This window comes from Tursiops truncatus, chromosome 20 (genome assembly GCF_011762595.2).
Source record: "Tursiops truncatus isolate mTurTru1 chromosome 20, mTurTru1.mat.Y, whole genome shotgun sequence".
NCBI classification, from domain to species: Eukaryota; Metazoa; Chordata; class Mammalia; order Artiodactyla; family Delphinidae; genus Tursiops; species Tursiops truncatus.
This window is the reverse complement of record NC_047053.1, coordinates 5,422,197-5,449,117: the sequence shown is the minus strand read 5'-3', so window position 1 is coordinate 5,449,117 and position 26,921 is coordinate 5,422,197. Positions and strand designations below refer to the sequence as shown.

Genomic DNA, 26,921 nt, shown 5'->3' with positions numbered 1-26,921 from the left:
GTGTAATGAAGCAAAGTGACTACCCTTGCTAGAGTGAAAAGTGCATGCTGCAAGGTAGTGCTAAGAAATAAATGTCGTTTTACACAGACAGACAGAAAGGGATTTTGTTGGGGGAGGAGAAGGGCTCAAAGACCAGACAGAGGAGCTTGGGCTTGTAGTAGGAGCTTTCCCTGTCTGGGAGCAGCAGTGTCTCAGTGTGTTTTAGGAAGATAAGTTTGGCAACAATTAGCAGAATGGTTTCGAGAGGGGCAGGGGAGGAAGGAAAGCTAGCTAGAAGAAGTTTAAATCAGTGCTTTTCAAGTCTTAACATGCATACAAATCACTGGAGGATCTTATTAAAATCCACTAATTCAGTAAGTCTGAGTCTGCATTTCTAACTGGCTTCCAGGTAAGGCCAACATTGCTGATCCATGGGCCCCACTTTTGATCAAAGGCTCAAAAAAATCCAGGTGTCAGATATGGGGATCCGGATTTGGAATGTAACCACACATTAGACCCTTGAAGTGTGGCCCCCAGACCAGCAGCAGCTGCGGCATCACCCAAGAACTTGGTAGAAATGTGAGCCCTCAGACGCCCCCCTGGACCACCTGCATCAGCCACTCTGGGATGAGGCCCGAGAACCTTTGTTTCAGCAAGCCCTCCAGGGGACCCCGATGCCTGGTCAAGTTTGAGACCCTCGTGCTAGAGAGACTTAGGGCACCGAGGGAAAGGATTGAATTGCAGGATACAAGGGGTCCCCATTACTGGGAATCCCGAGACTCATGCTGGGATGTGATTTGTTTGAAAGTAAGGCCAAGTCCCTCCTCAAGCCGCCTTCCTGATAATTGTTTAAGCAGATGCCTGTAATCAAGGGGTCCTTCCTTCCCACCAGAACATCCACCTGGTGGCCAAGTGGCTCAGTACCCTGGAGAAGAAGCTGGAGGAGCACAGCGAGAACAGCCACCCAGAGTTCAGGGTCTTCATCAGTGCGGAGCCCGCGCCCTCCACTGAGGGCCACATCATCCCCCAGGGCATCCTGGAGAACTCCGTTAAGATCACCAACGAGCCTCCCACGGGCATGCACGCCAACCTGCACAAGGCCCTGGACAACTTCACTCAGGTAGGGGGCCCTGGGAGGGAGGGGAGAAGAGTGCCCCGCCTCACAAAGAGCAGATTCCCCGAGTGGGAGAGTAGTACACAGCTGGGGTGGGGTGGGGGACCGACTGGAGCAGTGCCCGGCATGGGCGAAATGTGTCCCCCCTGCAAGTGACCTCCAGCCAGTGCCCGCCGAGTGCAGTCCTCAATTCCCAGATACACCTGGGGGAGCCAAGCTTAGGGTGTTTCTTTGGCAAGAGGTGTAGGGGAGCTTTCTGCACACCTACAGGCTAACTGAATACTCCAAGATGGAGAAGGACAGAGTGCCGTAAATCTAATTGATATGGCGCACTGGTCACACACTTACTAGCTAAACACACCGTCTCCAAGCAGGGGGCTGACGCTCGTGTTCAGATGATGTCTGCCTGCATCTTGAGTATCAAGGGTTCAGATAACCCAGGCAGCAGATGGTGGGGATCTGGACTGGAATGTAACCGCGTGTTAGACTCATAAAGCGTGGTCTCCAGACCAGCAGCATCAGCATCACCTGGGCACTCGACAGGAATGCAAATTCTCAGGCTCCACCCTAGACCAAGTGAATCACACACTCTGGGGTGGGGCCCAGGCCTCTGCGCGCTAACTAGCCCTCCAGGGGCTTCTATCCAACAGTCGACTTGGAGAACACTGTGCTAGTGAGACTTGGACTATCCAGGCATAGGGTTCAAACGCAGGCTACTACATGACTGGAATCTCTGTTACTGGGAACTCCAAGGCTCATGTAGTGGAGTATTTATTTAAAGCCAAGGCCAGGCCCATGGGTATATAAAGTACCGCTTTATGTACCCGTGTATAAAGTAGCGCTTGCCAAGTCTGCAGCTCAGGCCCCTGGCATCTTCTCAGGAAGGCATCCTTTCTGGTCGCTTCTTCTTTGGGGAGTCCCACCCTTCTGGGAAAGGGAGTATGCAAAGGTGTGAACACCAGGAGGATGGGGGCCACGGGGCCCACCTAACGTCCATCTCCCACTCTGGCCTTGGTGGAGTCCGAGGGCAGGGTTCTAGGATGGGTCCTCCCCGACATCATCCTGTCGTAACACCAGCGGGTCTCTAGCTTCACGGAACCCGTGCTCAAGCTCACTGCAAGCCCCAGATAGGTCAGCTCGGTCGGCTGAAACAGGCCGTCCAGCAGGACAGCCATTCTAGCGAGCCCAGCGTAAAGCAGCAGGAGCAGCAGCCCTTTGGGATTGACGTTAACGTGAGATGAAGACCACGTGGCAGCCGAGTCTCGCGAGATTGCACTGACCGTCCGATACCCTCGTAGCAGCAGCCCAAAGGCCAACTTGCAGGGAAGCTTCCCCGGGATCTGAGAAGCGAAACTTATCCAGCCCCCTCCTCTTGCACTCACCTTTCCAACCCAGCTCCAAAACTCCCACATAATCCGGAGTAGAGAGCAGGGGAGCATTACCAGGAGACCTCGGGTATTTTAGCTTGCCATTTTCCCTACAGAATACCTTCCCATTGCAACACGGTGCAGAAGGCAAGGTGCTTTTTTGTCCGGGGGCATTTTCTTTTCTCTTTTTTTATTTTTTCCTAAATAGGTCTTGACTTCCAGGTACTCTGTACCAGAGGTCAAAACTGCTCAGTTTTCTAGATTTTATATTCCATGTAGGGGAAATAGACATTCTTAACTTTGAAATCTACAGACTTCTTTACAGGAGGTTGTAGCTGGTTCCAAGCAAAGACATTTTTGCCCTGAAAAGGCATTGGGACCATAGCTCAACTGATGGGTGGATAAACAAAAGATGGTGAATCTATACACGGGAATGGTATCTGGCAATAAAAACAAAGCACTGGTACATGCTATAACATGGGTAAACCTTGAAAACATTATGCTAAATAAATGAAAGCAGCCGGACACAAAAGTTCTCATGTTGTATGACCCTGTTTATCTGGAATGTCTAGAATAGGCAGATCTGTAGAGACAGAAAACAGACTAGGGATGGCCCGGGGCTGGGAAAGTGGGGAGTGGAGAGTGACAGTGAATGTGCATGTGGTTTCCTTTCAGGGTGATTAAATAGTCTAAAACTAGACTGTGGTGACGATCACACAGCCCTGTGAATATGCTAAAACCATGGAAGTGTATACCTTAACTAGATGAAACGTGTGGTATGTGAATCATGTCTCAGTACACTTCAGTGGAAGAATCTTTTCAACTGCTACTCACCAGAAAAAAGGAAAAAAAAAAAAAGGCATTGAGTAGCACAACGTGCTATTCACAACGTGAATGCGTGTAATGCCGCTGAATTGCAGACTTAAGAAAGGTTAAGATGGTAACTTTTATGATATGTATATTTTACCATAATTTTTTTTTAAAGTTGGGGAGGGAGGAAGACATTAGGGTGCAGTTAGCCTGCTCTGTTGAAGGGTACAGTGGTAGGGAATCCCCAGCTTTCCTGCCTTGAGGGTCTTGGACAGAGCCAGGGAAGGGAGCAGCAGCTGCTTCACATGGAATAGCTTCTAATAATTAATATTATAAAACTCTGCCTCGGGGGGGCGGTTATCATCATCTACAGCTATACCCGGCTTCATCTGCTCTGCCTCCCCATGGGCCCTCGTCCTTGGGCTTAACCCCCTGCAAGCCTAGGCTAGTCTGACAGTCTTGGTTATCAAACAACTGGGAAATCTATCCCAAGAGAGGCTGGCTTTTCCTGGAACATCCCTTCCACAACTGTTGGTATTTGGGCCACTTATAGCCCTCTTCAGTCACTCATTCTGAGGAAGAGGGATGGATTTATGAGTGGATTCATTGTTCACAAGAGTTTTAATGGTTTCCTTCTGCATTTACAAGTGCCCTGGAACAGTGGCCTGGTTCATACGCCTATGATTCACTCTGTGCCTTCACAGCCCTAGTTCAACCATTTATGGGACAAATTGCAGAACTGAGCTCTTTTTATCACTGCTTCCCTGACCCCTGTGCCATTCGGGGGTGATAATTTCTCTCTGACCGTCATGTGAGTATACACTGTCAACCAGCTTCAGCAAGTGTGGCTTCTTGTCTGTCTGCCTAAAGGCACTTTTCAACAGGACTCGATTTTCCACATGTCAGAGGTAACACAGGAAACACCCTACATGTCTGCAGAGAGCAGCGCTGCCCAAAAAGCAGCTATTACCTTCTTGCTTGCACGAGGCAGCGACTTTGCCCTCTGTCCCACCTCTGACCTTTCACATCCGTACCTTCAAGGCAAGTATGGTACCCAACCAAGGCACCAGAGTGACCCCCACATATCCAGAAAGACAGGGAGACTGTGTCACGGGTTCTCCATGGAAAAAATCAGACCTTCCGGAAGCTTAACCTCTCCCACCGCCTCCGCTCTCCTCCCCCCCACGTAAGCGACGTCTAAGGGCCACTTCTTAGAAGAAATGCCAGGGCTGAACTCAGTCCAGTTCGTGTGAGCTTTCAAAGTGCCTCTCGTGGGCTCTACCTGCCACATCTTGCTCCTTCCTGAACAGAGAGGAGCTCACTCAGAGGACATGCTTAATTCCAAAGAATCCAGGGCTCTTGTTCTAACGGCCCTTCAAAATGCAGGTTTTCCCCTCCCCACCATCATCACCATCCCCCTTAAAATCTAAGCGCAATTCCACTGACTCCCTCTGGACCCTCTCTTGCTCCTCTTTTCTTCCATCTGCCCCGTCTTTCATCCTCTCTTCCTGAGCCACGCCGTCTCTCCCGCCTTGTGCTTTGCAGTCGGGACCCCTAGGAGGTCTTGCTTCTGCAGCCACATGTCCGATCACCCCTGCTCTGCTTCAGAGGAGGCATTAGGATGGGAAGGGCAGGGCACGGCACCCCTCGACCTCTTGTGGCTCCGACTCCCACCCCCGCCCCACTTCCCGCAGCTCCCCCAGCAGATGAGCCGTGGATTCTTCAGTCACACAGGCAGTAATTACACCTACTAAGATTCCATGATGGGCAAGAAAAACATGGCAGGAAGGAGGGAAATCAGAGATGATGCTGTGGGAGTCCCCTCCCACCTCCCAGCGCAAAGTGCCATTAACAGGACAAACACGATGCTCCCCTGGCCGCTACCCCTTTTTCCGTTAGCTGTGCTTGGGAACCTCATTAGCACATCCATGTGTGTGAACTTGAACTGTAAACCAAACCCCGTTATAAGCTGAATCTAAACCTTAGCTCTGATTCTAGACTAAAACCCAGCCCCTCTGCAGGGTCCCCTCAAACGCGATTCCATGTCTGTCCACAGAGCAACCCACGGTCCTGCTGGAGCTCAAACCCTCACGGGAACACAGCAGCCCTGCCATCCTAACCCACACCATGCTGCCCACCTGTTAGGGCACAGTGTAAGGCCTGCCCTGCACCACGGCAGCTCTGTGCTAACACCGAGCAACATTTCCTTTCAGGACACGCTGGAGTTGTGTTCCCGGGAGACAGAGTTTAAGAGCATCCTCTTTGCACTTTGCTACTTTCACGCCGTGGTGGCAGAAAGAAGAAAGTTTGGGCCCCAGGGGTGGAATCGCTCCTACCCCTTCAACACTGGGGACCTCACCATCTCTGTGAACGTGCTCTACAACTTCCTGGAGGCCAACGTGAAGGTAAAGTTTCCGGCAGCGCGGAGTGAATCGGGGGGGCACCTCTGAGAAGGATGATGTGGCATCAGCACAGCCAGAAAGGGGCGTCCTCACCGGGGCAGGTCTACACCCTCCCCAAGGGGAGTGAGCAAGTGCAAGTTTACCACAGGGGCAACCCCAAGGCTGAGGAGTGAGTACCATGGTGGTGGGGGGGCCAAGAAAGCTCAGGAAGCCCAGTTAGTGCCTCACACCTGGTGTGAGCCACCCACTGGTGTCAGTCTCAGGGCCCCCCAGACCACCCTGTGCGCTCCCAGCGTTGCCGGGGGCAGTGATCGGCAGGAAGAGACCCCACACTCACCTGATACGAACTCGCAATTTAACTCGCCAAGGCAGACCTTCTCGTGGTGCGCGCAGCTCCTGGCGTGAGCACCGTCTTGCGGAAGTTAAAGAAGCTAAACTCTGGCCACACCTCACCTCCTTTCTCCTCTGTCTGACGTCTCCATCCTACAAAACACACTAACAATCCACGCTCTTCCAGTTAAGGGCATGTGTACGCCATAAGGCTCTTCTGGTTCATGGACCAAACACAGCATCCTTTGGGAGACAATGAAGCCAGCCCAGATGCAGTGCCTCTGCCTCCGGTTCCAGGGTCCTGGGAAGCCCACCACACAGCACACCAACCCTTCACCTGCCGCGGCCACGCGGCTTTCTCCAGGTGGCTTCCACCCCTGTCTCTAACACCCATGAACTTGTGTGCTGTATTTCATTCACTTTGAACTTTCCAAGGAGACGATTAATTAATATGCTAATTAATGGCAGGAAATGGGAAAAGTACCCATGCCCTCGCTTTCCTCCGTTGGACACTGGCATGATTAAAGGACCCATAGGTAGAGACTGACTTCACTGCCACAGTTAATGACTGTGAAAGAGGGAAGGCATGTGTGCAAGAGTGCTGGCGTCTTACCTCTTCTCAGTCTTTTTTTTTTTTTTTTTTTTTTTTGCGGTACGCGGGCCTCTCACTGTTTTGGCCTCTCCCACTGCGGAGCACAGGCTCCGGACGCGCAGGCCCAGCGGCCATGGCTCACGGACCCAGCCGCTCCGCGGCACGTGGGATCTTCCCGGACCGGGGCACGAACCAATGTCCCCTGCATCGGCAGGCGGACTCCCAACCACTGCGCCACTAGGGAAGCCCTCTTCTCACTCTTTGATGTAATTCCTCCAGCGTTTAATGAGCTCCCACGTGTGCCCGACCCCGCTGGGCACCAGGGGAGCTTGGATGAATAAGACATTGTTCCTAATCTCAGGAACCACCCTATCTTGTGGCTCACGCTCTGTCCACACATTGGGCCATCCCAAGGCCTGCGTGGAGATCTTCCTTTCCTTCCTGTCTCTCAGGTCCCCTATGATGACTTGCGCTACCTCTTTGGTGAGATCATGTACGGAGGCCATATCACTGATGAGTGGGACAGGAGACTCTGCAGGACCTACCTGGAGGAATTCATCAAACCAGAAATGCTGGAAGGAGAGCTGTCCCTGGCCCCAGGTTTCCCCCTCCCAGGCAACATGGACTACAATGCTTACCACCAGGTAGGGACCTGGGTCTCTCCCCAAAGGACTGGAGATGCACATGCAGGGCCAGGGAAGCCCAGCTTAAAGAGCCAAGGTCACATCCAGCGTGGCTCTCAGCCTGTTCAATCTGAGAGCTACTATAGGATTTCTAGCCTCAAATTAGTGATAAAGTTGAACTTTTAGAGATCTTTTTATTCTTGATGTTTAGCTCAATCATTCTATTTGGTGCTCTTTTCTACAAACAACATCTCGGGCATTTATCTGATTGTTTCCATTCAGGATATTGACACAACCATTAGGAGCAAAAATTTAGGTAAGAACTTAGCCAACTTTTGGTAAAGATTATATTAGTGGTTCTAAATAACTTCAGAGGGACATGATCTTGTGGGCAGATCACTCACCCCTCCTATTCTCTGTTGGTTGCTGTGAACACAGACACACGTACACATACCAAGAAAACATTCTCATGGAGTTTTTTCATACTCTCACTTTGGGTTTTCATTTTACTATTACTTCAGCTATTTTTTTATTTTTATTTTTTTTTGTGGTACGCGGGCCTCCCACTGCTGTGGCCTCTCCCGCCGTGGAGCACAGGCTCCGGACGCGCAGGCGCAGCGGCCACGGCCCACGGGCACGAACCCGTGTCCCCTGCATCAGCAGGCGGACCCCCAACCACTGCGCCACCAGGGAAGCCCACTTCAGCTATTTTTAAGGTGTGCATCTTTGCCTATTTACCCCACCATGAAAATGTATTAAAAAGGAATTCAAACAAAAAAAACCTTTTTTGTTGCTTGACTTTTGAACATCCCTAAAAGAACTCTTGAATACCAAACTTAAGGGGAATACTGGTCATAGGAACATTAACTACAATCTTTAAACAAATTTTTAATTCCTAAAGTTTAAGAAGGTACGTCATAAAAGTTATTTGACCCAGAAAAACTAGGCTTATGAGAAGAAATTAAAAACAATAATTCTCTTGAAAGTAAATAAAAGAATTTTAAAAATAAATGCTTTGAAGGCCTTAGCCAAGAAAGTTGTGCAAGAGCGTCCCCTACTGTCTGTGGAACAAATGCAGGTGATGGGCAATGATAACATGGTTTGCACATTTCCAGAAGACTTCGGTAGAGTTCCCCTTTCTCCATACCTCTCTTTAATCTGTCAGGAGATGCTTATAGGGCTTACCAGGAGTCCAGGAGTGTGCTGGGTGCTGGAAGAAATGCAAAAATAAACACGCAAATTTGCCTTTAAGGAATGAGCCATCTTTTACTTAGACTAGATGTTACCAACACCAAGAAATTATCAAAGCTAAACTTGAGGGGTATTTTTTCGCTGTAATGGAGAGAATTGGCACAGAGTGCTCAGAAACATTTGGAGAAGGAAGTCAGTTTTACATGCTGGGGAGGATTTTTTAGGGATGGCAGCCTATGGCCCACCACAACTGACCACAGAGATGTGGTGTTTGGAGACACGTTGTTTTAAATGTTTTTAATTCGAATGCTTTCTGCCAGAAGCAAAGCTCACTTCATCCTACACCAGGATTCACACATTTATTTTGCATATATGGCCCCATGTTTGCATTCAGGTTTATCATCCCTGATTTAAATAAACAGAGGGGAGAGAAAAGGAAGTTAAGCAGGGAGGGCTGGGTAAAATTCCCAAGCAGGAAAAGTATCTCTGAGGGACTCTGAGAAGTCCTCCTTGTGTGTGTGTGGGGGACAGGTGTAGGTCAGGGCACCGTGGGAGGGGCTGAGATTGGAGATGAATAAAGTCAGCTAAGCTTCCCCCAAAAGAATGAGCTCATGAATGTGGAGGTTCTGGAAAACCAGCTGGGCATACACAAACGGACGGTGTAAGGATGTGACCTAACAGGTGGGCAGCACGCTGAGGTCGGCCAGCATCGGTGAGTGGCGTCCCCCTGGAGGGCGTCCACCTGGAGGGGCAGAGGGGCCCCGGCGTCAGAGGCCTGCTCCGGCCCACTGACTGCCCTGCAGAGGACTGGTCAGGTGGGAGATGGGAGACACGTCTCGTTGGTTTTCAAGTGAACTTGCCCTTGACTTTTTAGTACATCGACGCCGAGCTGCCCCCAGAGTCGCCGCATCTCTACGGCCTCCATCCGAACGCGGAGATCGGCTTCCTGACCCAGACTTCGGAGAAGCTCTTTCGCACGGTGCTGGAGCTGCAGCCCCGGGACAGCCAGGCCGGAGATGGAGCGGGGTCCGCAAGAGAAGAAAAGGTATATGGAGGGGTTGCCCGAGATATTCTGGGGAGCCCAGGACTGCCGAGGTCGCCCTTTCTTCCGCCGGCCGCGTTGGGCTCCACAGCGCAGACCGCACGGCGTGCGTCTTCCCCGCGCATGGCTGGTCCAGCCTCGCCGCGCAGACCCTTAGCCTCCGAGGCACCCGCCGCAGTCACGTGACCAGGCGGGCCCTCGGGGTACCTGGTAGGACGTCCCTGCCGCTGGGTGTGGCAGTGCTTCACTCCTTCCCCCAAAGGCAGGTTTTATTCCGTTTGTCTGCCAAAGTGAAGAAAGGGCAGAGCTGAACAATCGTGGTTTGGGAACCTCGAAACGGACCTCATGGTTCCTTTCCCAAACTAAGTAATTATGGGTGGGGAGCTGTCCCTAGACACCCCACCCTCACTCCGCCAACTAGACGCTCGCGTGGACGAACTCGCTCCTCTTTAAGACGAAAATGCGGTCTCTTTGTGGGAAGGACAGTTAGTCCCCGAGTCTCCTAACGCACAGCTAGTGCTACTAAGCACAGGACTTCCCGAAACTTCAGGAAGGTGGAGGGGAATTGTTGGGTGGAAAGCCAGAGGAGGGTGCCGTGTGGGTGTAGGGTGACCAGAGGCAACCTGGGAGCTCTGTTCCTGGTGAGGGCGCAGCAGAGGGCAGAAAAGGGAGGGGCTCAAAGTGAACCTTCTCTGTGATGCTTAAGGCAGTTCAGTTTCCAACAGATGCGTCTGCTTCACCCCACCTCCCGTCCAGAGTACTACCCGGCTTCCTTTAGTGAGAGGTTCCCTTGTTACAAGGAAACATACTTGGCAGATTAAGGATTAAAAAACCTGGAGAGTTATCGAACTTTTAGGCTTCAGGGATTGATTTTAGGAAAACAAACTGACTGATAGTAAAGGAGCTGGATGTTTGTTTAAAGGTATGGAGTGATGTCATTAAAATGAGTCTCAATTTTAATATGCCTCGGAATGAGCTAGGGAGCATCGATTCTGGGGTCTGGGGTTAGGCCCAGGAATTTGCAGCCCAGCGACTGTGATGCAGGTGAGCCTACTCTGAGAAAGCTGCTCTAAACCCCACTACTCAACCTCTTTTACTCTTTGATGCATAGGATATAATTTGAGAACAAAAGGAAGATAAGAAAGTTTATGTTGCCCAGAATCCAAACCACCTAGCATCAAAAATGTTCCTAGCTTAAAAATGAAAAGGCTGGGACTATGTGAGTAATAGGCTTAGGATTCTTCGGGCAGCATTAAAGGAAGCTTCTAGTTCTTGTCATTTCCCTTCCTCTGACCACTTCAAGAAATGGTGTGTGTGTGTTTGTGTATGTCAGAGATGAATGAAGTACGATCACTTGCCAAACCCAACTGCAGCACAGATACCGGGAAGTGGGCAGATTGCGCTGATATACAGATATTACCCATGGAGGAAAAAGAAGGAGAGAGAAGAAGAGGGGAAAGGGGAAAAGGACACAGAAGAAATTCACGTAATAATACAAATGGCCAAGAAAAATTGTAAAATATTCTCAACATCGCTCATAACTAAATGGAGTTAAGTGAAATATTATTTTTCACACAATGGTAAAATTTTTTTAATGTGAGGATATCCAGTGGTGAGAACATAAGAAAAGATGTACTCCCATCTCTGTTAGTAGAGGTTTAAATTGTAGAGCAATCTGACAATAGCACCTAAAGTTTAAAATGTTCATATATTTTACTCATAATTCTATTCCTAGGAATTCAACCAGTGGAAACACTCAAAAGGGCACAGATGTTATGATATACTTCTTTATTGCAGGATTGTTTATAGTAGTAGAAATGATAAACAGACCAAATACCATCAATAGGGGGATGACTCAATAACTTATGCTATGCCAAAACAGTGAAATAATATATACTGTTAAAAAAACAAGGTAAATCCATAAGTACTAACAAGGGAATGTGTTCAAGATATATTATTAGGTGAGAAAAGCAAGCTGAGGGACTTCTCTGGCGGTCCAGTGGTTAAGACTCTGAGCTTCCACTGCTGGGGGCATGGATTCTATCCCTGGTTGGGGAACTAAGATCCCGCAGGCCACATGGTGTGGCCAAAAGAAAACAAAAACAAAACACAAAAAAAGCAAACTGAAAAATCTGTGTGTATTATGATTCCATTTGTGATAGATAGAAAGAGAAGGAGGTGGGGAGGGAAGGGAGAGCGATGGAGGGAAGAGAAGCAGCAAGGCAGGAAGGAAGATACGGCAGACGTGATAAATATGGGGATGGGTGGATGGATAGATGGATGATGGATGGATGATGGATAGATAGGGTCATATGCATTGAAGGACACCTGCAGAAATTATAAACCAATCATTAACAGTGCTTTTTTTCCCCCTTTGAAGGAAGAGGCAAAATTGTGGGAGGATTTTGCTTCTAATATCAGATGAATCTGTAATATTTAGATTTTTATGATAAGCATTTATTACTTTTCCAAAAGGAAAAAAAAACAGAGGTGTTTGCTCGTGGAAGTAACGTAGACCACATCCCTTGGCATGCACTGCTCCCATCTGAAGTGTCCTCTCTATGTCTGTGGATTTGCTCCCTCCTCAGGCAGGGTCTCCAAGTCCTCCAAGGCCTGATCAGTGACAGAAGAGAGCTCTGTTTCCCCATGTTCAATATGTTTTGAAACAATAGCTCCAGACTATCTTTTCATTTTTTTGTGAATAATGTCCAAATGACAGCTTGCTGATACAGGGCTGTTTCTTCAAATTCAGCTCCAGAGACAGAACTATGACGTAGTTTTAGCCATTTGTCTTCTGTCTCAGCAGCAGCTTCCAGGTACTGTTAAAATTCCGTTCCAGTTTTTGCTGTGACAGAGCCAGAGACCCATTTGTGACACGGTTATGAGTTTTTACTTTCTTTTCTTCTAACATCAGCTCTTTTCCTAGATAATGTATTGTCTGTTAACAATACAAGGCAAAATTAATATTAATAATCCTGTACACGTATAGGGTCCTTCGTAGCTTTCACATGCTGCCACATTCATCACCTCTTTTGGTTTGATCTCTTCACCAGCCCTGGGAGTTGGCAGGGGAGGGGGCAGTGGAGAAAGTTGCTCTTGGAAATTTTTAATAGATGAGAAAATTGAGGTCTAAATGACTTGCTTAAATTCACACGGGTGATACATAACAACGCCGTATTAACTCAGTCAGCGTTCTTTGGTTGCAATGAACAGAGGCCAGTTTTGCTGAAATAGGCAAGAAATAGCTCACTGTATCAAAGGAATACACTGAAGAAAGGATAGAAACCACAGTGGCTCTGGGGTCCCAGGGAGAGAGAAGAGTGGACCATCGCACTTCCCTCCACTTTCTGCACCTAAATCCTGGGCTTGAGATTCAATTTTCATGCTCCTGGGAAAGATCATCTGATTGGCCCACTTGAGTCAGTGGAGGGCTGGGCCTGGTGACTGTGCCCCAAAACAGTGGGAAAGAGGTAATTTCACAGAAGGAGACAGGGACCCGTCATTAGAAGAAGAGGGATGAGATGAACGCACCAAAACAGCATCCACCACACACGTCCACCAGCTCTCCTGACTCCAGGCAGGGCTGGAAATGGAGCCCTGGCTCCCTCCCTCCAGCCCCTCTGCCAGCCACAGTAAGTGGCTGCACTAGTAAGTCTGCACTTTCTCGTTTTTCCTTCTCTGCTGACAGAGCTCCTGGGCTTTACCCATTTGCTTCAAAATGGCGGACTCAGCCTCCCCGTGCTTGCCCCCCACACAGCCCAGAGTCTCGGTGCCTCAATTCCAGTTTTCCTGGAGAGAGGCCCTGATTGTTCTAGCTGCCCTGGTCTGATTAGCTGACAGTCCGTGTGACAAAAGGGTCCGTGGGGTGTGGGAGGAGGTTTATATGAGCTGTGGCGATGCTTCTTCCAGGACCCAAGGACAGGAACTGCAGTGCAGCCTCGTGGAAACTCCGAATGGAATGTTTACATGTCTCCATCACTGCCGCTCATCGCCGCGGCTTCCCGTGCTTCCAAATGACCGCCCTAGGCCCAAGTCTGTCCTATGCCCTCCTAGCTCGATTCCCACAGCTAGCAGGGTCAGTCTCTGGGTTTTTCAACTCCCAGTTCTCAGAAAGGCCTCTGTGTTCATCCTTTTCAGCTGGTCCCAGGAGTCACAGAGAGCTGGCCAGCCTATACGGGAGGCCTTGCTGCGGCTGGCCCTCAGCCCCTGACCCAGTTGGCCTCAGCAAGCGGGCAAGGGTGTGCCCAGGGCACGGATGACTGGCATCTTTAGTGCCACGTGGCGGGGGAATGGAGGCCTTCTGGAGAAGTTGAACCCCGTCTTAACCCTGTGTTTCCTGTTGTGGGGCAGGTCAAGGCCGCCCTGGAAGAAATATTGGAGCGGGTGACAGATGAGTTTAACATCCCAGAACTGATGGCCAAAGCAGAGGAGCGCACCCCCTACGTGGTCGTGGCACTCCAGGAGTGCAAACGGATGAACGTCCTCACCCGAGAGATTCAGCGCTCCCTGCGAGAGCTAGACCTCGGATTAAAGGTGGGCGAGGCTGGGGGCGGGGGAGGGAGGGCATTGCCCGCAGAAACCCCTTGTGGGAGGAGCGCCAGGGGAGCTGGAGAGCAGTGGTCACAGCAGCCTCACTGCCTAAGAAGGTGCCACTCCTAGAAACCAGGGTCTGGCCAGGCTGCAGGGAGGGTAAGACAGGCTCTGAAGCTGGGAGCTGGGAAGGCAGAATGAGCTGTGACTGGCAAGCTGCCCGGGAGCCCATGCTCTGAGTGCCGAGGAGAAGAGAAGTCTTGATGCCCTGTGTCTTCTGCTGACATGGGTGGTGTTGCTTTCATGAGACGTAGAAGTGTGTGCTGCATCAAAGCACAGGTTCTAGACAGCCCTGCACCACATCCCAGCTCTGCTGCCTCCTCGCTGTGTGGCCTTAGAGTGACTTAAGTCTCACTGCATCTCAGTTTCTTCACCTGTAAAACAGGGATAGTGGTCCTACTTCATAGGGCTTTGGGGAGGATTCAATCAATAGGTTTGCATAGAATGCTTAGAGCAATGGCCGGCACGTGGCAAGTACCCAGAAGTGTAAGCTGATGGCATTATTATTACCACCCCGTCAGAGGAAAGGAAAGAACTTCAATCTTTTGCAACCTCATGGGTATCTGAAAGGCCCGAGATGCTGCACAAGCTCTGACGTTTCTCCTGAGCAATGAAAGAATCTATTATTTATACCACCAATTATGTAAATAGATCTATTTTATTCACCATAAGATAATTCCATCAAGTGCCCAACACAAAGCCAAACAGATCACCTGCATGATAGGTGAGTGGGAGGTCCTGCTGCCTTTGAGGAGCTGAGGAAAGTAACTGTTGTCCGTTTACACTGGCACATTTATTAAAATAATTGTAACCCCAGACAGAGGGAAAGTGAGAACCCAGTTTTGTAGGCAGCAGGGAAAGCTCAGCCCAGCCCTGGATGTCCAGGCCTGTGATGTGCTGCCGCCCTTGTGCCTGCCTCTTGGAGTCGTAGGACCACTGTCACGGGTGCAGAGGACACACAACCATGAGCGTCTTCACATGTGGTCACATAGAAACTATGAAGTAGACTGAGAAATCTGGGTGAGTTTTCTTCAGTCTGTTAATTCCCATTCGGCCCCAATATGGATAGAAGGAAATAAGGAGAAAGGAGAGACGGGAAAGGATGTCGAAGGCTGAGGCTGTTTGGCAATGTTACCAAATTATGCGCCGGCTTGTAATCAAAGGAAATACAGAATTCCATAGAACAATCTCAAACGTAAATAAGGACCTTGCCGGTCATTTGATGTGGTTCGGTTCCCTAGGTACGCAGGTATATATTCATAATTATCTTGAGCTTGTTTGTTGCAGTCTTAGCTTAGTGAATGTGTGCAATTTGCTGCAGTCTATCTACCCATCCGACCTCCTATTCATTCACTCATTTTTCTTTCAAGAGCCTTCGCTGCGGTTTGGTGTCATGGATCCCAGTGCGTGCCTGGGCGAGGATGAAGGGGTGGGGAGGGAGTTACTCTTTTCTTCCAGTCTAGCTCGAGCAGGGCTGGTGGATGGCCAGCCTCGGTGCTCTGCCCTTGGGGAGACAGCGGAGACTGACAGGGGAGCCTTCCTCTCCAGACGGACAGTCTGGCGGGAGAACAAGCATACAAATGGATTACAGTACCAGGCAGGATTGATTCAGTGCCACACAGAGAGAGGTGCGAGAAGAAAGGAAGAAATAAGTATGTGGAATCAGGGATGGCCCCAGCGGAGAAGTGGCATGCAGGGGGCTTTGGAGGAAGAGTAGGATTATGACATGTGGCAATAAGAAGAATCTTCTAGAAGTCCCAAGGTGAGGAACCCTAAGCCTGTTCTAAGAGTTAACTTAGTTTGGCTGGAGCAGAGGGTCCCCCAGGTGAGTAAGAGTGATATGGTGAACTTCTAAAGGTGGTGACAACATTGACCCAGAAGCAGTCAGGACAATGATCTGTTTCCTTTTTCTCCTGGTCCCCTGTGAGCGGGGGGACAGACAGAGCAATCTCCGCTTAAAAACGCTGTCATGAAAACCCAGCCTCATTAGGACAGGGCCCCAAACTGGCCTGGTCATCAGACTCCCTGGGGGCGTCATCCCAATATGTGTTCCTATCTCCACCCTCCAGTCCCACCACCTGTGGAGCTGGGGTCTGGAAACCTATATTTTTAGCCAGCAGCTGGGTAATTCTTGTGGCAAGACGAGTTTGTGAATAGCATTAAGGCAAGTAGGTAGAAGAAAAGATGGACAGATGTCTTCATGGAACAGTGAAGTTGCAAGGGGACAGCAGCAGAGTTCAGAGAAGGAAAAGTTTCCAAGTCTGGGGAAGAGGTTAAGCTGAGCTGCAAGAAATGGGAGTCAGAGAGGAAACAGCTGAAGGGAGCAACTGAAACAGGAGGGGTTCACAGGACAGCCTGGCATGTGCGGGAGACGTGAGGGCCCCACTGGACAGCAGCTGGTACATGGAGCGGTGAGGCGCTCACATCCCAGCTCCCAGCAGAACATGGAAGGGGAAGCATAATGGGAGGAGAGGAAAATCTGAGCGACATTTCCCTTCCGGTCCTTTCTTTCTCTTTAACAGACACTTTGAAGTTCTAGGACTGTTTTAGGCGGAGCACAGGGAGACATGGGGCAGCCCACACTACCCAGCACATCAAACAGACAAACCCAAATGCCCTGCCCAGACTGGGCACCAAATTAGAAAATGTCTGACTTTTTAAGTCATTAAGTCAATACCCTCAGCATTTTTTATTACGAAATTTTTATTCATAGTTGGCTGGATGGGAAACCATAATCCTACCCAAAAGTACTGGCTGAATTGAAAGGCACAGCTCTCTAACCCCTGAGGACTGTGAGAGCCCACAGCGCACAGCACACAGAAGTGGCCACCTGGGAGAGGTCTACCAGCCACAACCGTGTCCCCACAGAGAAGAATTCAGGAGAGTCAGACATCTGGCTCTCAGCCTTACACAATGAAGAACCAGGTCCTGTGAGCATCCCAGAGCTGATTGGTCAGAGGTACTGACTCCCACTAACCAAATGCACAAAAGCCTGATGTACAAAACTCCCAAATGCCAGTTTATTCCTTTACAATCCTTTACAACTAGGTATAACTTTCAAAGCGCCGTTGACTGATGGCAGCCTGCCCAGAAAATTCTCTACCTGTGTTGGAAAACTACAAGAGAAGCTGGATTCTTATGCACTGTCCAGTATGGTAGCCACTAATGACAGGTTAACAGTTGAAATGTGGCTAGTCCAAACTGAAATGTGTTGTAAGTTTAAATTAAATGCCATATTTCAAAGATATAGGACAAAAAGGGGGAAATATCCTATTAATAACTGTTATATTGATTAACTATTGAAATATTTGACATTTTAAATCTATTAAGTTAAATAACATATTATGAAAATTAAATTTTTCTTTTTATTTATTTTTTTTCTTTTTATTTTTTTTTGCGGTATGCAGGCCTCTCACTGCTGTGGCCTCTCCCGTTGCGGAGCACAGGCTCCGGACGCGCAGGCTCAGCAGCCATGGCTCACGGGTCCAGCCGCTCCGCGGCATGTGGGATCTTCCCGGACCGGGGCACGAACCTGTGTCCCCTGCATCGGCAGGTGGACTCTCAACCACTGCACCACCAGGGAAGCCCCTCTTTTTATTTTTTTAATGTAGCTACTAGAAAATGTAAAATTACACACATGTAATTTTGTGAATTTTAAATGTAAAATTACCCATTCACAACTTGCATTGTATTTCATTTGGGCAGTGCTCTCTTAGATGGAGTCATGGCCAGCCCAGAATCTGGGGCTGGGAACTATTTTCTATTATTCAGATATTTAATGGCATCAAACATTTCCCCCCTGTGCTTCAGTGGCTAATTGCCCCTCCTAATTGACAAATTCTGTTTTTCTAAACATGTGAAAGATGTTCAGTCTTAAAGCCCAACTTGCTGACTTGGGGAACCGCTCTGGCTCTTTACTCTCATCCGTTGACTCTCATGTGTTGACTTAATAGTTCAGGTTTTGCTTTGGCCCTTTAGTGACATACGGTCACCACCCCACAGGCAGCTGCCCTGGTCCACATGCCTGCTAGAGTGCACAGATGGACCAGCTGCGGTCACCCGCAGCCTGGACGCCAGACTGGGAAGGGTGGAACCCACATCATTCCCACTTCCCTCCACATCTCTTTGCCTCCCGGTGTTTCATTCATGTGAAAGCTGGTTGCAGAGACCACCTTCAGAGGGAAGGAAAAGCAGACCGGGGCTGACCCTCAGAACAAGGTGCAGCCTGCAACCCCTGGAGAAGGGCATATGTGGGCGTTGCTGACCCCACATGACGGATGCTGGCCACGTGCCTGCGAGCCCAGAGCACCAGCCACTTCTGACCCTCCAGAGATGCCCTTTACAGATGGACATTCCTGGCCATCCAGAGGCTGGAGTCGTTAGGTTTGGAATGGAGCCTTTGAATCCACGCTTTTAACAAGCGCACTGACTTAAAGCAGTGAAGGCCTAGAGGGCAAATCAGGTTTTTATCTTATATTCTACCTAAGAAAGACTTTGAAAGCGTTTATTTATAGGGACAAAAAAAGTGGTTAAGGCCACATCCAGGTAGCCCTCATACCCACCATAAAGCGCCCCCCAGTCTTTAGTTCTCCCTGCTTTCCCTGCAATATGGACATGGAACAAGCGAGTAACACAGGATCCTGAACTACGTCATCTTCTTAAGGATTTAGTGTTCTCTTTGTGAGTTTTCTTTTTGTCGACTCTTGACCTATAAGCACATAAGTGCAGACATTAATCCGTGTTCCACGGGATCCAGGCAGGGGGAGTTTGAGGAGGTCAGGCTTGAGCAGATGGAAGCAGGTTTCTCTCGCGGGGAGCTGGAGTCTTTACAAAAGGCCTGCTTACCCACAGTTTGGCCCAGAAACTTCCCGTCTGCCCACCCCACCTCCACCAATCTGGCAGCACCTGAGGAAACAAATTTTCTCTGAACACCTTTTAGGAAACGCTGTCCCAGAGTCTGTAGGTTTATTCCTCTTTTCCTAAGAAAGGGACCCATATTACACTGAGTGAATTTGGAGTGGGGTTCTCTCTGGTTTCTTCTCAACCCCTCCTCTGAAAGTGAGTCATTTCTATGTCCACTCCAGGTCATGGGCAGATCTGAGTTCAGCACCCTAACCACAAGGTGAACGACCTCTTCTTTTCCTAAATCGTTCCTGCTTCACTCTCAAACGGGCAGAACCTGAGAGCACATTCTTTAAGGCTCCATCGCTCACGCTTTCAATTAGTAAATGCAAGATCATTGTCAGAATAACTTCTAAGCAGATAGAAATTTTTAAGAAAGCCAAGTTACACATTTTATGCTTCCCCGCTGTCAAAATGATTTCAGATTTCTGAAGAGTGTTAAGTATTGCCTATACATTTTTTTATTATCAGATTTTATTTTTAGAGCAGTTGTAGGTTCACAGCAAAATTGAGCAGGAGGCGGAGTTCCCATATCCCCCTCCCCCGACCACACCCAGCCTCCCCATCATCAACACCCCCAGCAGAGTGGCCCATCTGTCACAGCTGGTAAATCTACCCCGACCCCTCACAATCACAGAGTCTCCTGTAGTTCACATCAGGGTTCACTCTGGGTGGTGTACGTTCTACGGATTTGGACAAATGTGTAATGACATGGATCCGCCGTTTTAGTGTCTTACAGGAGAGTTTCACTGCCCTAATATTGCATATATTTTAATTTAAGCCCATGATTTCTTCTTGCAATGAATGTCAGAGAAATAGAGGTTTATGGGACCTCACCGTTTTCAGAAGTGGCACATCTCTGTGTAAGGCATGGTCACACCGAGTAAGTGATTGAATTAGCCGGGGGCGATAACTAGGCAACAAAGGACTTCTCTGTACCAGCAAACAACTGTGGCTGGCAGAGTCCGGGGCTCCATGTGAGTTCATCTCTATTTGTCTCTCTGCTGCGGCCCTCAGAGATGTGCCAAAGGACCGGGACATTTTCATCCTACTTTTTCCAGTAGTGCTGGCCCAGTCCTGTTAGGTCAGTTGTGGGATGATTCCAGGGCGGGGGACCTTACCTCCCCACCAACTCACATGGCCAACAACATTCACAGGTGCAAAAAACTTCCACAGACACACCCCGACTCAAAACAACCCAAAACAATTCTGTGGGGAAGCGAATTTATTTGGTGTATTATTTATAAAAGCACTTTATAATTATGTGAGTTAATTGGCCATTGAAAACTTAAAATTTTTATTTTAAAAGGAAAAATAAATACGGCCTATATCTTTTTCCTTTTAAGTCTATTGGACTTTATTTTTTGGAATGAGTCTTGATTTGTCTACATATCTTCTTATCTGCAGTTTAGCCAGCGTGTACTATTATATGCCCATAAACATGTTTTATTAAAACTGCAACGTACAGAATTTTTAACACAACCCTGGCAAAAACACATACACTACAGTTTAATTACCAAACAGAAAACTAGGCCTTTCTGTTTAGAGCAGTGCTGTCCAACAGAACCCTCTGTAATGATGAGAATGTTCCGTATCTGTGCTAAGGGCACGGTGCCTGCTGATGACATGAAATGTAGCTAATGTGACTGATAACCTTATAATTTTAACTCACTTGTGCTTAAATAGCTTCATAGGACTGATGGTCATCACATCAGACATGGCAAGCCTTACTGGGTACCCTAACCCCCGTGCAGACGCCGCTGCAGTAGACACGACACCTTCAAGAAATTGCAGATCCTTGGCATAACTAAGGTTACAAAGTTTAATTTAAAGATGGTTTTCAATGTACATCTTCCTTTACAGATTTCATCTAGCAATTGGAAGAGGATTCCTCCTTCGCTGGAGGAGAACGGAGAAACCCAAGCTTTAGGGTAGGGTGGAATCAGCGTGGAACCCACAGGTGGCTTGAGGTCTGCAGTGGACCTAAACTACTGTCAGTAGATACATGTAGACTCTGATACCACAGGAGTGGGGAGACGACCAGTCTCTGTGAGACAAACCTTGCAGATCAAGTACTAGACAGGGACTGTCATTGTGTCACTGACCCCAGCCGTCATCTCCTGTCTTCCCAAAGATCCCCGAGGCCAGCTGTTTCCAGGGACTTGCTGCCCCTCACTCTTTCCCCTCTCATTCTTTGTCTTCAGGGGGAGCTGACCATGACCAGTGACATGGAGAACTTACAGGACGCTCTGTACCTAGACACAGTTCCAGAGCCCTGGTCCAGGCGCGCCTACCCTTCCACTGCAGGCCTGGCAGCCTGGTTTTTGGACCTGCTCAACCGAATCAGGGAGTTGGAGGCCTGGACAGGTGACTTTACGATGCCTCCCACTGTGTGGTTGACAGGCTTCTTCAACCCTCAGTCCTTCCTGACCGCCATCATGCAGTCCACGGCCCGCAAGAATGAGTGGCCCCTGGACCAGATGGCCTTGCAATGTGACGTGACAAAGAAGAACAGAGAGGAATTCAGGAGCCCCCCTCGGGAAGGGGCCTACATCCATGGCCTCTTCATGGAAGGCGCTCGCTGGGATGCACAGGTGAATCCTGGGATGAGCCAAAGGGCATCCCCAGTGGGCTGATTACATACACATTGCCCCCTGTAAAGTACAATTGCTAAAAGGGAGGCCCTTTTTTTTTTTTTTTTTTTTTTTTGGGGTACGCGGGCCTCTCACTATTGTGGCCTCTCCCGTTGCGGAGCACAGGCTCCGGACGCGCAGGCTCAGCGGCCATGGCTCACGGGCCCAGCCGCTCCGCGGCATGTGGGATCTTCCCGGACCGGGGCACGAACCCGTGTCCCCTGCATCGGCAGGCCCACCAGGGAAGCCCAGGGATGCCCTTTGAACATCCCTTGAGGCTGTCAAATCATTTCTATGTAGCCAAGGATGACATAAAGAGCGCAGAGTGAGTAGAGAGGTTAAAAGCAACAGACTAGCTGGATCTGAATCCCAGCACTACCGCTTACTAATTCTGTGAAAAATCTCAGTTTACTCAACTGTTTTTTAAAAAATATTTATTTAATTTATTTATTTGGCTATGCCGGGTCTTAGTTGTGGCACGTGGGATCTTTGTTGTGGCACGCAGGATCTTTAGTTGCGGCATGCGGGCTCTTAGTTTCGGCATGTGGGATCTAGTTCCCTGACCAGGGATCGAACCCAGGCCCCCTGCATTGGGAGTGAAGAGTCTTAACCACTGGACCACCAGGGAAGTCCCTACTCAACTGTTAAATGGGAAAATAGAGTTGCTGTGATGATTAAACGAATTAATATGCAAGACACTTAGAACAGTACCTGGTACATAGGGAGTGCTCAAAACTTGTTGTGCGACCTGGGGGTATCATTTCACCTCCCTGGTCCACTTTCCTCATTCATGAGCTCTTGGAGGGCAGGAATCCCTCCTACTTTTTACACTGCTACGTGTTAGCAAAGGGGTGCCAGTGATATCATTTAAAGTGACACTTTGAATGGATTCCTCACTGCAGGCTAGTACAAATTTGAGTCAGCATAAGATCAGAAAAGATGTTTTGTCTCCGATAGGAAACTAGCAAACAAGCACAGGTGGCTGGGATAAATGACATGAACAAGGATGGATAACTGTAGGACAAGTTTACATTTGTTATACACATGATCTGGAAGGACTACTTAGTCAAATATCCCATTTGGCAATATTTGCACTAAACTATTCCTAACAGTCAATACAAAGGAACGTGGGAAAACTATTAGAAGGTCTAGAAGATCCTACAAGTCCACATCAATATGCATAGAGAGCTGTACTAAGTTGAAGAGTGTCCCCTCAAAATTCATGTCCACCCAGAACCTCAAAATGTGACCTATTTGGAAAGGGGTCTTTACAAATGTAATTAGTGAAGATGAGGTCACACTAGAATAGAGTAGGCACTGAACCCAACGATCGGTGTCTTTATAAGAGGAGAATGCTCTGTGAAGACGGAGGCAGAGACTGGAGGGGTGCATCTACAGGCCGAGGGAGGCCAAGGGCTGCAGCAACCACCAGACACTAGGGGAAAGGCATGGGACAGGTTCTGCCTCAGAGCCTCCAGAAGGAACCAACCCTACCTACACTTGAAGACTTCTGGCCTGCAGGACTGTGAAAGAATACATTTCTGTTGTTTTGAGCCACTGTCTTTGTGATAATTTTGTTACGGCAGCCCTAGGAAACCAGTCAAGGGCCAACAGAAAGGACGGTAAAGTGGGGCAGTGTTCAAGCAGCCTGAACGTTGAGAAGGAAGCCTACTTCTCTCTCTCCACCTGAACATTTGCACAAGCCTGGCAGTGGAGATCACATGTGGACTGTGTTAGGTGTAGGGTAGCCGGAGCTAGGATACTAAAGATGCCAAAATGAGAGAAGTGCAGGAAAGATAAGTAGGGGGGAAGCTCAGAAGGAGGAGCACTGGCACTGGGGGGACAAAAGGATATTGATTCCAAACAACTGCCTCCCATTTGTTCATTACCTTGTTTCCAAATAATAAAAACAAACAAAAAAATACCACCCGCCCACCAAGAACTCTTGTTCTCAGAGTCTATATCCCAGAAAGCATTCAGCAAAAAGGGACGGGTGGGCTTCCCTGGTGGCGCAGTGGTTGAGAATCTGCCTGCCAGTGCAGGGGACACGGGTTCGAGCCCTGGTCTGGGAAGATCCCACATGCCATGGAGCAACTGGGCCTGTGAGCCACAATTACTGAGCCTGCGTGTCTGGAACCTGTGCTCCGCAACAAGAGAGGCCGCGATAGTGAGAGGCCCACGCACCGCCATGAAGAGTGGCCCCTGCTTGCCGCAACTAGAGAAAGCCCTCGCACAGAAACGAAGAAACAACACAGTCAAAAATAAATATATAAATAAATAAATAAATAAAAGATTACTATTAAAAAAAAGAAAAGGCAAGGGTAAGGATGTCCAAAATTCCTCTCCTCCATAAAACAAGAACATTGGCAGAAAAAAAAAATATATATATACACACATGTATATAAAGATATATATAATAAGATATAATATATATCATATATATAAGATAATAGTATAATAAGGTATATATCAAAATCATATATAATAATTTTATACATATATATATATATATATATATATATATATATATATATACTAGAATCAAACTTGTCAGAACTCCGGAAATTAACCAAAGGCTTTTGGCAACCAGAGCAGTGTTTGTTGAAGAAAAATGACTGAAAAAAGAGCAAGCATTAAATGCAAATGGATTAAACACTACAATTAAAAGGCAGAGATTGGCAGAATGGATTAAATTTTTAAAAACCTGATCCAACTACATGCTGTGTATAAGAGACACACTTTAGATTTAAAGACACAAATAGGTTCAAAGTAAACAGATGGAAAAGACATGCCATGAAAACAGTAACCAAAGAGAGTTGGGGGACTATGCTAATAGTAGACAAAATAGACTTAAAATTGTTATTAGAGAAAAGACAGAAGAGAGAGGAATTGTAGAGACCAAAAAAAGGCATTTTACAGTGATAAAAGGTCCATCCATCAAGAAGATATAACAATGACAAATATATGTGCATCTAACAAAAGAGACCCCAAAATAAAGGAGATGAAAACTGTCAGAACTGAAGGGAGAAACAGACAACTCAACCATAATAACTGACGACATTAACACCCCGCTACTAATGGTGACAGCTAATGGTTATAGAGTTTCTTTCTGGGGTGATAAAAATATTCTGGAATTTAGATAGTGGTGATGACTGTACAAGTTTATAAATATACTAAAAACCAGTGAAATGTACATTTTAAAAGAGTTGGTTTTATGGTATATGGAAAAAGAAAGGTTCTACCCCTGCTGCCACTCCCTACCATAAACACTCAGTTGTGGGGGACAAGGGGTCCTCACTATTTACCTTAGTTCTGTTACTTACTATGCCTCATGTCAGCCTCTACCAGAACTGAAGAGGCACATCCTTCCCGTTAAATACATTTCATGGGAATTAAAACAAATTCTGTCCAAGCATAAGGGGCTCAGAATCACCTAGGCACAGGCAAGGAATCCATAAGTCACTCTGGATCATCATTTCCCAAAGTATGTTCAGAAAACCCTAGTGCCACGAGAAATGAATAGGTTGCAAGAAAAGGGTCCTGTGGTCAAATAAGTTTGGGAAAGACTGGGATAAATAAAGTCAAACTGTTTTCTTTACTGCCAGGACTTCTTGTCTGCAGTGTGCTAGTGTGCACCGTAAAGCTTCAGGTCCAGGGCATGGTAAGCACCACTTCCCAAGCTTATTTCACCAAGGCACCTTGTTCCTCAGAATATTTCTCAGGACTACTAGGAAAAACTTCCCCAGATGGCACTATGGAGACATCTCAGAGAACCAGAGAGAGGCCCCAGCTGGAAAGCTACAGAACGGCCAGGTCCCTGTTACTTGAGTGAAGATAGAACACAGCTCCCTCTGCTCAAAAAGAGAAAATGCTCTAGAGGGTGGAGGACAGCACATAAGAAGCTGGAACAGGACATAACCAAAGCCTTAACATCTAAAGCGTTTGCCGGCAGGGACTGTGTCTTGCTCAGCTTTAAGTCCCTAGCACCTAGCATGACATCTGGCAGATAGCTGCATTCGGTATGCTTACGAAATGACAAAATAAAACTAAGAGAAATTCAAGCCCCAAAGAGATTAATGTGCATATGATAGGCAACAGCTTTCGGAACTCTGCTTCGAGAAGATATTCAGGCTGAAAAACACTGGGAATATGATGTCCACCCCTCCACGGCACCCCATCGTGGGTTGTCGAGAGAACTTAGTAAGGGGGTGGGCCCAGGGCAACCAGGTCTTCCCAGTCTCTCTCCCGGATCTCCCGACAGGAGCAGGCCTGGCTGGCTGAGCTTGGGGCCTGACCTGAGATGTTCTCATGTCCTTGTCCTCAGGCTGGGGTCATCACCGAGGGGAAGCTGAAGGAGCTGGCGCCCCCCATGCCTGTGTTGCTCCTCAAGGCCATCCCCGCAGATAAGCAGGATTGCTGCAGTACCTATCCCTGTCCTGTGTACAAGACTTGTCAGCGAGGACCCACCTACGTGTGGACTTTACACCTGAAGACGAAGGAGAAGCCTTCCAAGTGGGTTCTGGCCGGAGTAGCCTTGCTTCTCCAGGTGTAGCTCCTTGCAGACCCACCGAGGAGACAGAGCTGGGCTGGAGGCTGCCCAGAGGGACCAGTGGAGAGGGCGGACCACAGCCCTAGAGAAAGATGAGAAACCGAAAGCACTCACAGTTCTGAAGAATTCCTTTGGGGAACTCGGAGAGAAGGACCTAAAGTGAGGCAGAGCCAGAGGAGTGTGGACCTGGGAACTAGGGAGAAGAGTCTCGTAACACTGACCCTTTCCTAATAAAGCGATTTGTTCTTCAACTGTGTCTGGTCCAGGCTTTGAGCGTTGCAGAGTCATAAGTTATCATGAAGAGCCCAAGAGAAACGAGCCACAGGCAGTTGAGCCCTGACGTCGTTATACAGCCCTACACGCAGCGCCCTAGTTCCCAGCTAGTCCGGGGCCCAGCAGCACCGGCATTGCCCATGAATCAGAGTCTGCATTTTAACAAGCTCCCCAGGTGATTTGTATGCACTTTATGGTTTGAGGAATGTTACTGTGGATCAGGGGGCCACCAAACTTTTTCTGTTAGGGGTCAGATAGTAAATATTTTAGGCTTCGCAGGGCATACTGCTTCTGTTGCCACTGCTCACCTCTACCACTGTAACCCTGAAGCAGCCATAGATGATACCTAAACGAATGGGTGTGGCCACGTTCTAATAAAACTTTACAAAAACAGGCAGTGGGCTAAATTTTGCTGATCACTGTTCTAGAGGATAAGGGAAGTATATATGCAATATTTATCCTTCATTAATCCACACAGCCATTTAACAAGTGTTTAACATATACTACTTGCCGAGGACAAAACT

At 48.3% G+C, this 26,921-nt stretch overlaps 1 protein-coding gene across 1 annotated transcript in view; it reads left to right on the top strand.

Moving 5' to 3' along the window:
- DNAH9 (dynein axonemal heavy chain 9) overlaps positions 1 to 26,221 on the top strand; it is a 299,550-nt gene extending 273,329 nt beyond the window's left edge. Inside the window, exons 63-69 of the mRNA XM_033846740.2 lie at positions 872 to 1,099; positions 5,484 to 5,675; positions 7,047 to 7,238; positions 9,283 to 9,453; positions 13,801 to 13,983; positions 21,147 to 21,536; positions 25,900 to 26,221. Of these exons, the coding sequence (XP_033702631.1) occupies positions 872 to 1,099; positions 5,484 to 5,675; positions 7,047 to 7,238; positions 9,283 to 9,453; positions 13,801 to 13,983; positions 21,147 to 21,536; positions 25,900 to 26,127 (1,584 nt within the window). The 3' untranslated portion in view covers positions 26,128 to 26,221. The remainder of the gene's footprint in view (positions 1 to 871; positions 1,100 to 5,483; positions 5,676 to 7,046; positions 7,239 to 9,282; positions 9,454 to 13,800; positions 13,984 to 21,146; positions 21,537 to 25,899) is intronic.
- The last annotated feature ends 700 nt before the right edge of the window (positions 26,222 to 26,921 follow it).